The sequence below is a fragment of the Gadus chalcogrammus genome, chromosome 6 (genome assembly GCF_026213295.1).
Source record: "Gadus chalcogrammus isolate NIFS_2021 chromosome 6, NIFS_Gcha_1.0, whole genome shotgun sequence".
Taxonomy (NCBI): domain Eukaryota; kingdom Metazoa; phylum Chordata; class Actinopteri; order Gadiformes; family Gadidae; genus Gadus; species Gadus chalcogrammus.
Window position 1 is genome coordinate 9,980,345 of NC_079417.1, and position 12,753 is coordinate 9,993,097.

At 50.0% G+C, this 12,753-nt stretch overlaps 1 protein-coding gene across 7 annotated transcripts in view; it reads right to left on the bottom strand.

Moving 5' to 3' along the window:
* mef2cb (myocyte enhancer factor 2cb) overlaps positions 1-12,753 on the bottom strand; it is a 70,883-nt gene that overhangs the window by 10,935 nt on the left and 47,195 nt on the right. For 3 of the 7 annotated variants that reach the window (XM_056591821.1, XM_056591824.1, XM_056591820.1), the window contains exons 4-5: positions 3,472-3,615; positions 107-287 (exon numbers count right to left, since the gene is read on the bottom strand). In XM_056591821.1, coding sequence (XP_056447796.1) covers positions 107-287; positions 3,472-3,615 — 325 coding nt within the window. Of the gene's footprint in view, positions 1-106; positions 288-3,064; positions 3,203-3,471; positions 3,616-12,753 lie in introns of all 7 variants that reach the window. The other 4 variants (XM_056591826.1, XM_056591825.1, XM_056591823.1 and 1 more) reach the window with 4 other exon arrangements.

Genomic DNA, 12,753 nt, shown 5'->3' on the forward strand with positions numbered 1-12,753 from the left:
TTATTTTGGACGACTCAAAAGAAATCCACAAAAGAACAGAGATTCAAGTGTCAGATCGTATGTGATGAGCGGAGAGGCGTGCACGTGAGACCCCAATCTGCGTTACCTGCACTGGGGGGTCTGTGTGTGACACCGGGGGACATGCTGTTTCTCTGGAGGCCGTGGTGCGCCAGTGGCAAGAGGTTGTGGTTGCCTAGGGAACCGCCGGGATGGCTGTAGATGAGACTGTTCTGGTTGCTGACGGGGATGGACACAGGCATCTCGTAGTTGGACTGGGGCACGCCCTGCTGAATAGACAAGAGATGGAGAGAGAGAGGGAGATAGAGAGAGAGGGAGAGAAAGAGAGAGGGAGAGACAGAGAGAAAAAGAGAGAGCGAGAGAGGGAGAGAGAGAGATGGTAATAGAGAGGGAGAGAGAGCCTTGTGTTTAATTCAGACACTTTAGTAAGAGAATGAAACACGGCCACAACTGAAACAAAACGACACCAAACAGAAGGCAAGAGCCAAAGGGAATAGATGCACCACGGCCCAAAAGACCCAGCGGGATATGAGACTGAGGGAACACCAAGAACAGAGAGACAAAGGGCTGAACACAAACACATAAGTTCCCACTGAGATAAATGGTGGGGAGGACCACTTTAGAGAACAAAGACAAAGAGGACGAGGGTGCAACCGTTGAAGAACTGCGTTACAACGGACTAGGGACACTCTAAATCGTATCATCCCGTGAGAACCTGAGGCATGAACATTACTCCAAAAGAAGATAAGCGTGGGCACTCACTTTGAATCCTCATTACTAAAAGGTGTCTTCCATTCCAAGTGGATGCCTTGACATTCTAATACAATTCTCGTTTTAATGGCACCCCAAAGGTTGACCCAGGAAAGCAAACTTCCTTCCGCTTATTTATGTATTTTTTAAATGCGAGGGGTTATATGTAATCCAGAAATAAAGGGACCTACTTGGTTTATAACATTACAGAAATAAGAAAGCCATGGTTATCTGGGAGAAAGGCCAGTGGCGTCCTGCTGTTTGCACGTCAACAGTTCAGTCAGTCCGGCAGCTGTACAAGCGGCTTTGTTACAAGGAAGGGGAGAGGGGGGGGGGGTGGGTACTGCATTTAGCATGGCTACGTATCGCCAAGCTAGCCATCAGTCAATACCCTCATCAGCGGCGGATTTAGCCAGGAGCACGGAGGCCTCTGTTGCCCCTGGCGTCTAGTTTGTCATGTTTATTGTGTCACTTGGCAGAGGGGCTTAACCTCAGGAGTGCCCTGGAAGTGGGAGATCCTGCCTGTTAGCTTAAGGAAGTAGAAAATAGAGAACTAAATGGTTGCCATGTGTCCCAGGGCCAATGGAGCTCGCTCATCAGTGGGAATATCGGTCTGCACCAATAGGATGGGAGGTATCATTCCTGCCTGGTTTTCTTTCTTAATTCGCTGCCATTGCTCTTACTGGGGGATCATATTTTATAATGCAAAGGTGGCTTCTCTTTTGTCTTCAATAGAGGGTTCCAGTGGCTGCTTGCGCCGCAATGGGCTAAGCTAGGCAGGTTAGTTTGTTCTTCAAATCTCAAGCAAAAAAACAGTATTTATCGCTCATTCTGTTTTAGTTTCTTTGCAGTTCCTTTCACGCTCTGCGGTCTAGGGAGCAGTGCGGGGCGTGCGCATTGGGGTCTCAATGGAACACCCCATAGCTGTAATTTCACTGGTGCCATCCTTCCTGTTTTCAGTCCCGGCTCCTCGTCAGTCCCCCCCTTTCCCCCTCCCCCCGCCCTGCGCCCCAAGGGTCCTGCCCAGGGCTTGGCAGCTACCCGGACCACACGCTGAACTGCCACTTGTTGTGTGTTGAGGCCGCCCCAAACCCCCCCCCCCCCCCCCCCCCCCCACCGCTGTTTAAATTCCATCCCCCTCAGCGAGCCCCCCGTATCCCAACCTCATCCTTACCCCCCACGCACCCCCCTTTGTCAAGACCACCTCGGCTCCTCTACCCCCCCGGCCCCACCCCGTCGCCTCAAACCACAGGGCCCCCCGTCACGCCACAGCCCCTCTCAGACACCACTGTTCTGTTCTCCGAGGGGATCGCCTGCAGAATTATCTGGTTTCACCCCGGTGCGGCTGGGAGGCTAACCGGTCCAATGTGGCGCTTCGGTGGGGGGGAGAGAGGCAACGTGAGCCCCGTCGACGTTTGATTCAGAGATGCATTCGTTTATGTGGTGGCGGCGCCCCCGGGCCTGTTCTGTTATGTTCTCCTGTTTAAAACGACTGTATATGCTGTGGACGCCAGCAGCTAGGAACCTGCTCCTAGCCAATCCGCTACAGACGACTTGAGTTTGAGACGGTACAATTAGACGTAGTCTTCATTAGCCTCATTATTTCACTGATGTAGGTTGAGGCGAGATAATGATTTTTCCCCTCGTTGTGTAATGTGCAGAAAAAAATGGGTTTTGCGTGCGTGCGTGCGTGTGTGGGTGGGTGGTTGTGTGTGTGTGTGTGTGTGTGTGTGTGTGTGTGTGTGTGTGTGTGTGTGTGTGTGTGTGTGTGTGTGTGTGTGTGTGTGTGTGTGTGTGTCTGCTGCCATTTCATCACCACAGCAGCTGTCCTTGTGTTGTTGCGGGTGATTGAGCTCTGTGTGTGGGTGCAGAAAAAGCAAAAGCACATGCAGACCACACCTCCCTTGAGAGCCAAGCAAGGCATTATGGGTAAGGGGGTTGAGGCTGGGATGCCAATGAGGTTAAAATGTCTCTTTGGTGGAAAGCACACAATCAAATTGAGCAAAAGAAAGAAACCCCAAAAAGTAGCTGTTGATAAATCCCTGTCAAATGTGATGATTGTTGCTTGTCACATATCGGGGCAAAATAAAAGGAACAGTTGTTTTTGTTAGAAGGGGACTGCTGCTTTATGTTTTTAGCTATCGTTTGTTATGCCCAATGACATTCCAGTAAACTATTTCCCTAGCGGGTAAACAATGGCGGTTAGCAGGGTTAAGCTGAGTAGGTTATCGTTCACACTCCGCATCCTGTTAGCCTTCAGGAGACGGCGGCACAGCGCCCAAACTCCGGTACTTACGGGTATCTTATGGGTCTTAATCATTTGATCAAACTCCTCGTTTATCTGTTTGTATTTCTCCTCGGTTCGCGGCGTGAGCGTGAGCACGGTCTCGAGCTCCGGGCTCTCCCCGCCTTTGTTCTCCTTCTTGTTTAGCGCCTGCCAGGTCACCACCCAACACCCCCGGCACCCAGCAGAGACACAGGTTCCGGGAAATGGATGTGGTGGGGAGGAGGAGGAGGAGGAGGAGGAGGAGGAGGTATGGAAGGTAGGAACGTAGGAAAGCAGGGAACACAGGTGACCAGCACCACGACGGAAAGGAGACAGGAACCGGAAACACAAACACAAAACGAGACAAAGACAAAAAGGAAAAAAAGGGAGAAAAAAAGGTGAGAGGAAGGTATGGAGATATCTGTAGATGTACTTACACACAATCTCTGTCTGTTGATCATCAGGTCTATATCCTCGTTTATTTTTCTGTACTTGTCTTCGGACTCGGGGCTGTGGCCGACAGAGTCGTCCGCATCGGGGTCTGGGCTGTCACAGCCATTTAGGCCCTTCTTTCTCAACGTCTGTGGACAAAGCAAGTTGCACAAAGCAGTTGAAGTATGGCATGCAGGCAAAGCTACCCTTGGAACACAGCTGGGGCTCTGCGATTATGTGATGTGAGTGGTTGAACCTTTTAAAATTGGATTCTGACCAAGTGATTTTGCTTGTCAATTTTTAAATAAACCGACCTTTGGCTGAAATAAAGCAACGCGGAGAAACGAAGAGCTTCAGAAATCTCAGCTGTACGTACATACAGTACATACATACATGCCAAACATAGACGATAAGGATTATGTCTTCATGGTGTTGTTAATTTGTGAGGGGTTCCATTCTTAACAACACCAACAAATGGTGAAATGGGGACATCATTTGATTAGCTTTGTCAACAGACTGCAAGTAAACATGCAGATAAACACACAAGATGGCACAAGAATGTCTTTAATCATGTTCACTTATGATGACAATACACACACACACACACACACACACACACACATACACACAAACACACATAGACACATACCCCACAGACTCCTCTTTCAATTGAAGCGACATTGGTCGTCAAAAATACATTTTCCTCTACATTTAAAAAAAATAAAATATGTGGGGCAGTGATATAGCACAGGAACATCCGTTTTTTAATAACATACTGTATAGGAGCATATAGGATGTTGAGCTTGTTGTAGAATTTGTGTGTGAGTGTGTGTAGGTGTGTTTCTAAAGAAGCAGTTTCTGTATTGGCCACCTGATGGCCACCTGCCCCTACTCGAGTGGCCAGACCGGAGAAGCCAGAGCGGGGCAGCACAGACCTCACTCTGCCTCTCCCACCAACGGCACACACACACACACACACACACACACACACACACACACACACACACACACACACACACACACACACACACACACACACACACACACACACACACACACACACACACACACACACACACACACACACAGAGAGAGAGACAGAGAGAGAGAGAGAGAGAGAGAGAGAGAGAGAGAGAGAGAGAGAGAGAGAGAGAGAGAGAGAGAGAGAGAGAGAGAGAGAAATATGCCTCTCTGCCCTGTCGTCGGATGTTGCTGACAACAATAAGGATTGGGTTTTCAAAGCCCATAACTTTGTGTGAAAGCAAGGTGGCATGTTTGCAATAGTGAGCAGGGGTTGTACCAACGGGCGCGGCACTAATTTGCATTGTACAGTGGGAGACAAAGGAAAGAGAAAAAAAAAAAGAGAAAAAAACTAAGTACAGTAGCTGCGATCTCATCAAAATCCCCCCTCCCCCACTCCCCACCCACACACCTCTCCTCCCACCCTTCCAGCCTTCTCTCTCTCCCACCCCCCTCTCGTTCTCCCTCTCTCTCTCTCTCGCTCTCTAGCTCTCTCTCTCACTCTCCCGCTCCTTGGCGGATGGCTTTAATAAAAGGAGATTAGTCTACAGGAGGAATATCGTGGGTCTGCTCTTGTCTGCGCAGACGTCTCTTCACACGGCGCTCTCTCACTTTCATTTGAAGCTCCATATCAGACGGACATAATTAAATTTACTTTAGCACACCCTGTATTTGATGCTGATCAAGTGTGTGTGTGTGTGTGTGTGTGTATGTGTGCAAATGTGTGTGTGTATTTGCGTCTGTGTGTGGGAGGGAGAGATGGATGCAAGGGGAATGAGTGTGTTTGAGTGCGTGTGTGTGTGTGTGCGTCTGTTCGTGTGTGCGTGCGTGCGTGCGTGTCTGTGTGGGTGTGCGAGAGGGTGTGAAATGTGAAGAAGAAATAAAAAAAAATTATAAATAAAATAGAAGAGACGAAGAATGAGCCATGGAAAAATAGGAGAGGAGACGTTGAGATAAGTTCATCTTAGTCAACTTCTTCTGTGTCCTCCGGTTTTTATTTGTCTCTCTCTTGAAGCTCACGGACGAGAAGAGAGGCGGCAGCGGCGTCTCCGTCACAACAGCAACGGAGAGGAGTGATCTACCAGTTTAGAAAACAAACAGCAACCTCGCCGTCTCCTCCTGTGTCAGCGCTACAAAAGCGCCGCTCTCCGCGGTGGTTTTAGTGAACTCCGAGGGTCTCGTTTGTGTGGTTTATGCGCGAGGATCTGTTTGATTCCTCGGGGGCGTCTCGCGATGAGGCAGCCACTGTAAGGATGTCAACATCGACTGGCTCCCCCTTCTCCTTTTTTTCCTCTCGTGCTGGATCCTCACTTGCCCACCCCACCCTGCTCCCCCCCCACCCACCCACCCACTACCCATCCACCCCCCACTCACCCACCCACCCACCCACCCACCAAAGTTAGTGGAAGGCAGAGGACGCGCGTATCAAAGCGTCTCTCACATCTCGCTGACAAGTCTTCCGGATATCATACCAAACAAATCAACTGCAGAAATCGCGGTGGAAAAAAAACAAAACAAAACCCTGGCTCTGACCTAAACCGTGTGGTGAGAGATTGCACTATTGCCCCCGACGTGAAGTAAATACGTCAAAAGAACAAAGTGTGTAAAAGGTCTAGTGTGCTGTCTTCTTTGGCAAAGGCATGAAAAGTGTTCCGTTTTTTCCTCCTCATCTTTCTATTTCTTATCTGCAGTTTCCCTCTGGCCTTGCCTCCAATGCCAGAATCTATACCGAACTGACAAAAGCTGAAGATCCGGTCTTCACCAGTTCATCAGAGAACCCTGCGTCTATTGAGAAACAACTCTGACAACAACAACAACAAGACACAGAATAATAGTTCTGTTCAGGTGGTGAAAAAACAACAACAACAACAGCAGCAGCAGCACAGAGTGTGGTCGCACCTGGTGTTGGGAGAGGGTGTGATGCTGCCTGGGTTAAGGTGAGACCCATATGGGGATACTGAGCTGGTGGTCCCTGAAGTGTGTGTGTGTTTAAGTAGGGGCGGGGTTGGGGGGGGGGTGGTGGTGCTGAAAGAGCTGGAGGGAAGGAAGGTGGGAGGGAGGGAGGGGGGTGATGCTTAATGGTGCTGTTACGGAGCTACGAATGGGGGAGTTATGGAGTTGTGTCAGGGGGGGGGGGGGGGGGGGAGTGTTAGATGACTTTTGAGCATGTACCCCCCACCCCCCCCCCCACCCCCCGCCCCAAGGAGGAAGGGGGTTGGGGGGCAGCAACAGCCAGGCTCGGCGCCTGCACGGAGCATGGAGAGGGGGTCGCCATGCGCCGGCACTATGTCACCCCTCTCAGATATGTCCACCTGTTTTAGCTTATCGCACCTGTTGCCAAACGCTGACCCGTGTGCACGGCAGCCAATCCGTTCCCTCGTGAGTGTTTCTGCGGCCTTAAAAGGTCCTCTGGCGTCTCTAGTCCTAAGCTCGCTCCACACCCCCCTCCCCCCTCCCCCCCCGCCCCCAAGACCACCTCGTCTGCCTTCATATCTGCTCTCTCTATCACCACTATTTGTCGGGAATTGAACCTTTATCAAATATGGCAATGTCCATTTACTGAGGCCATAAGTGTGAATCTTAAAATGAATGCCACGCAAAAGAAAATGCTTACATATGAAGCATTTCCCCTTAAAAAATAGTGTAAATCCATAGTAAATCCAGAAATTGTATCCTTTATCGTGCTTTTATAGTTTATAAGGAAAGGGTTTTTAAAGACAACAGCGGGGAGGGAGGAGAGGAGAGACGAGAACGAGGAGCAGAGCATGGAGGAGACGAGGAGTGAACAGCACAGAAGAGGAGAGACATTGGAGAGGGAGAGGGAAATCGGCAAGAACCGTGCACACAGTGTCTCTGTCTCAGGCCCCATCGGAGGCTTGCTCCTAATTAAACTCCTTCTTCATGACGGTCCCTCCTGACTTAACTTGTCATGGGGCCCCGTGTGAAGCCGGCACATTGTGTAGACACTGCGTCCTACATACTTCCACCGCCATCGCCTTGCCCAGCCTTCAGGACGGAACCAACACAGCTGGGTCCGGACTGGCCTGGCCCGGGGTGGGCTGCGGCTACTGGGTTGAGTAAAGCTGACCCGGGCCAGCTTAAGATGAATGTGCTTCTGGGAGCCGAGTTTGTTGAAAATGCACTTTAAATTGATAATCAAGGCAATTTTTCTTTTTAGCATAGAGGCACATACATGTGACCTCTTTAAAGCCCAAAAGAAGAGGAAAGGTGCTTGAGTACGGATTCCGGGCAGGCCTGCAGGGGGTCTGCTAGGGACAGCTGGAGCCTAACGCAAGCCACGATATAAGGGTCTCCTCCGGTCTGCGTTCACACACCCGGACCACCCCTCTCTTTCTCTCCACCACGCCCCTCCTCTTTCTGTCTCCCTTATCTTTTTTGGTCTGCTGCTAAAACTGTCTGTATGTGTCAGCCTTCTCTCTCGCTTTCTCTTTCTCTCGCTCTCTCTCCCTCCATCCTTCCCTCTCCCCCCCTCTTTCTCTACTCAGAAGAGTGCAATGCTTTGGCTCGATAGCGTCTCTTTATTTTCAGGCGGTGATCGTCATTAGCTGCTGTGAGGACGCACTCCTTTTTAGTGTCTATGGCAACGGTTAACAGATCAGACACTTATTGTTGCTCGATACAATGCCTGGCAGTATAATCGTGAAGGAAAAACCAAACAACTAAATTATTATAAACCTTATTCAAAGAGTAAGTGAGTAGATATTATAATGGATGAATTTTACCCTGAGGATGTCCTGTGTTGGACTCGGAGGCCTGGGGCAAGTAAAACAGACAGTCGGTAATTATATGTATGTCGTACAATCATGGGTCTTACAGTCTTTCAGGCAGATTTATTGAGAGCAGAACATTAAACGAGACTATTAAACGAGAATATCAGGCTGATATCCGTCAGACACGGAGGTGCTGCTCCTCAAGGTCCATGACGTCAGGTTGTGTGTAGGGTTTGGCACTGTGTGAACACGTCTCCAGGGTGGATTCAGGGTAATTCTCAAAGACTGGTTCAGCACCCCAAAGGACAATTCAAAGGGGATTAAAACAGGGGCTCAAAATCATTTGACTGAAAATGTAATTTCATGCTATGGGCAACAACATTTAAATCAACCCATCTAGGTCGCTGAAATGCGACTGTTGAATACTGTACATTCAGAGGATGACCTGAAGACTTAGGTTTAACTGGATCAACCTTGAAAAAATCTGGCTGGGGTTTCGATTTATATCCTACATTATGGTGGCGTAAAAAAGGTACACATTGGGGGTTTAAAGGGGCTTTGTAGGTTTGATAAGGGATGATAGAGGATCGCTTTGCATTTACGGAGTGCCAAACTGCAACATGTCACCAGTGCAGTTTGGCCATGGCACAGCTTGGTTCTCTTGGAATGAGAAATTACCCTATTTATCAGAAAACATATACAGATGGTAGTGGTCATCCAATGTATCCCCTTCGGATCAACACCCCTGGCAGTGTCACAAGGAAAGTATATTCAGCTTACAGTCATGTTTTACTGTGCCTTACTGTCTCCATCCCTTCCCTCCGGTCTCACTATTCTCACATTCACTCTTGCTCTTTCTGTCTCTGTCTTCTCTGTCTTTTTTGCCTGTCTGTCCAACTACCCCCGTCTCTCTCTCTCTCTCTCTCTCTCTCTCTCTCTCTCTCTCTCTCTCTCTCTCTCTCTCTCTCTCTCTCTCTCTCTCTCTCTCTCCCTCTCTCCCTCCCTCCCTCCCTCCCTCCCTCCCTCCCTCCCTCTCTCCCTCTCTCTCTCTCTCTCTCTCTCTCTCTCTCTCTCTCTCTCTCTCTCTCTCTCTCTCTCTCTCTCTCTCTCTGCTTTCCAGGGTGGAGAGAACATCAGAGGGATCAGGCTGGCTCAGCTCATTGGAAGCAGATGGCAGACCAAAGGCAAGGAAGGCCACAGTTTCATGAAGCATGGCCTGAACATGCCAGCACCATGTCGAGGGGCATGCCCGTGGATGCCGGCTAGGTGCTGTGTAAGTGTGTGTGTGTGTGTGTGTGTGTGTGTGCATGTGCATGTGCATGTGCATGTGCACGAGAGCCTATTTGGACAGATGGGGGGGGGGGGGGGGGGGGAAGTAGGATTGATTTGTAGGTTAGCGATTTTCGGGCGGGCTTAAGTCCCCCAATCAAAGCCCCCCGGTGGTTCTTTCAGTCATCATCATCATCATCATCATCATCATCATCATCATCGTCTACGTCGTCTTTGACTCTCCCTAAACGGGTTGAGGTAACATTTCAAAAGCGGCCCCGCAGCAGAGTCGAAGCGCTGTCTGACGATGTGCTGTCGCGGCGGTGGTCTCGGCGGTGGTCGCGGCGGTGGCCGCGGCGGTGGCCGCGGCGGTGGCCGCGGCGATGGCCGCGGCGGTGGCCGCGGCCGCGGCGCAGACCCCCTGTTCCCCACTGCACTATAATCAGGAATCAAAAGCTAATGGATAGCATCCGTCATCCCGCTGTAAGCCCGCTCGCGTCTTCAGTAGGAGAAAAAAAAACTCACACTGTCCGACGGGGACATCACTAGCTGTCTTGGGATTACTCTGGACTGCACTACACACTACAAAGGACACACTAAAAAACATGAAAACAGAAAGAGAGAGGGATGGAGGCAGGAATAACGAATAGCAATCAAGAGTGACACGGGATTTTGAGGGAGAGTGGGGTCGCTCTGCACGCCTCGATGTTGCCGATCGACATTGCGTCGCGTGCATGCGCCACATATTTTTCCACCATTCTCTTGCACCACCGACAATTTGAAGGCAGGGACGGTGGTGGTGGCGGCGGTAGAGGTGGGGACGGGGTGGGGCCGAGCTCGCAGAGAGGCAGGCCGAGCTCGCCAGCGCACACCATGCTACCAGATGGGCCAGTGTTCCCCATATGGAGGAGACACACACGGAGCACATGTCAGAGTCCAACGCTGTTTGCTACAGCAGCATCTGAGAGGCGAGGAACAAAGTGGTCATTCAGAGTAGTGGTCGCCACGCTGTATAATTACACGGACAGACATGGCAAGACACAATGGCCGCTCAGTGAAAACGGGATAAAGAGAGTGCTTATGAGTCCTTAACCTACCATCCCGCTCTTCCCTTCTACACCCTACAGTTACATAATCCGTCTCCATTAACGTTGCGTAAATAGGGGCGCTATTGTGTTGTTTTTTTTCTTCCCCTCCAAGCGATCAAATGAAATAAACGGAATCACGGATCCAAAAAAGTTGCCGTAGAAATTGAAAAGGCTTGCTTATGGATTTTCCGTTGGAGCAATTTGAGTAATGACACAGTTCTAATTGTAGTAATTGCGACGTATAATGAGCGCAACCTCGATCAACAAGTAAACCCTTTAACGTTCACGTTCTGAATAATCGCAATAGGCATGAAGTCTGGGGACATGTTTTATGATGGTGCTGGGTCAACTTTAACTCTGCCCTCCTCTTTGTGACCCACCCCCCCCCCCCCCCCCCCCACCCCGACCTCCCCACCCCACCAATCATCCCCACTACGTCAGTTATCGTCTTTTGTCCGCGTGTCTCTTATCGGGTCGCTCCACAACAGGAAAGCGGGCCCGAGGGAAGCCCACAATAACAATGACCAGCCGGGTGACCTCTATATCGTGACCTTGAGTTTCCACAGCCTGCTCACACGGCCACCGCAGGAGGGGGGTGGTGGTGGTCCGGGGGGGGGGGGGGGGGGGTGGGGTGGTTGGGGTGGGGTTCTTTGGCTGGCTGGCTGGCCTAGCCCCGACCAAGGGGGTGGGTTGGAGGGGCGGGCGGTGGAGAAAGCTCCAGGCATGGCCAAGGGAATGCCATCTATAAAAATAGATGTTCATTATTCCGAAATTTCCATAAATAGTTTCAAAGAACAGGGCATCATTTCATCTTAATGACTGCCGTGGATTGTTTGGGGCTGCGTCGTGGAAAAGCCTGGGTCTTCGGCAGCGTATAGCCTCAGAAGTGGCCCGCCTCTGCACACCACCCCACCACACGGACAACATATTGGCACGTATTTCAGATGGGCTATTTTTAAAACCGCCACTTTTTGGTTGATGTTTTTTGAAATACCTCAGACTTCCGCTTCACCATACTGACCTTAAAAAACACTTTGACGCCATTCCAAACACAATATATCAGTTAGTCCTTCTAAGGTTCTGTCTTTTCTAGGTAGTGTCATGATAGGGTACCGTAGTGTACCTTCCTGTCATCTGCTTCCAGGCAGCTTAGTCTTCTAAGTAAAATTAATTGTTTGTAGCATTTTTACCTCATTAGCAAACAAATTAAGAACATTTGCAAGAACAAATGCGCCTGAGATTATTTTGCATATCTTATTACTTAAGATGTCATATTCATTCATCACAGCTTCTTGAGTCGTTAAAAGGTTTGAAAGGCGCAGACGCACACACACACACTGTGTTTGGTAAAATAACATCATAAAAAAAAAACAAGCACCAAATGAATGAAAGCCTAAACTAATGGAGCTCTTTATCCGACGAGATCAAATGTTTATGAGCACAACTGGATCTCAGATCCATGGTCATGTGCATGTGGTTGCCAAGGGCGATACTTCATGGTCGATTATCGGAGCAGGAGGAAGGCCGAGCGAAAGGGCCCGGGTGCTGCCACCGCTGTGCTTACACACTTCATATCCAAAACAGCCCCCACTGTAGAGCACAAAGAAGAGGAGGGAGCTGAGAGCGCGTGCAAGAGCACGAGAGAGAGAGAGAGAGAGAAACCGAGAGAGGAAAAAAAGAGCAAGAGAAAGAGAGAGAGAGGAAACTTTGTGTGAGAGAGAGAGAGAGTCCACGCCTATTCTATTCTATTCTTTTTTCCCTCTCCTGGCAAAGACTGTCGTCCAAACCAGGCGCTATATTTAGCATTACCGCACACTATTTTTAGACCACTACCCGTTTCTGAAGCATTTATTAGGGAGAAGAATACCAAAAAAAGAAAGAGAGAAACGCTAAATGTGTGGGCGAGTGGGAGGTAGCGGGCTATTGAGGGGAGGCGGTGGGCTTGCTGGGGAGTGTGTGTGTGTGTGTGTGTGTGTGTGTGTGTGTGTGTGTGTGTGTGTGTGTGTGTGTGTGTGTGTGTGCGTGTGTGTGTGTGTGTGTGTGTGTGTGAGTGTGTGTGTGTGTGTGTGTATGTGTGTGTGTGTGAAGAAGGGGGGGGGGGGGGGGTAATTTGGGGGGGTAATTTTCGTTGCCCGTCTCGCTACTTTTACTGCGCGGTGAACTCAACAGATGTTCCAGA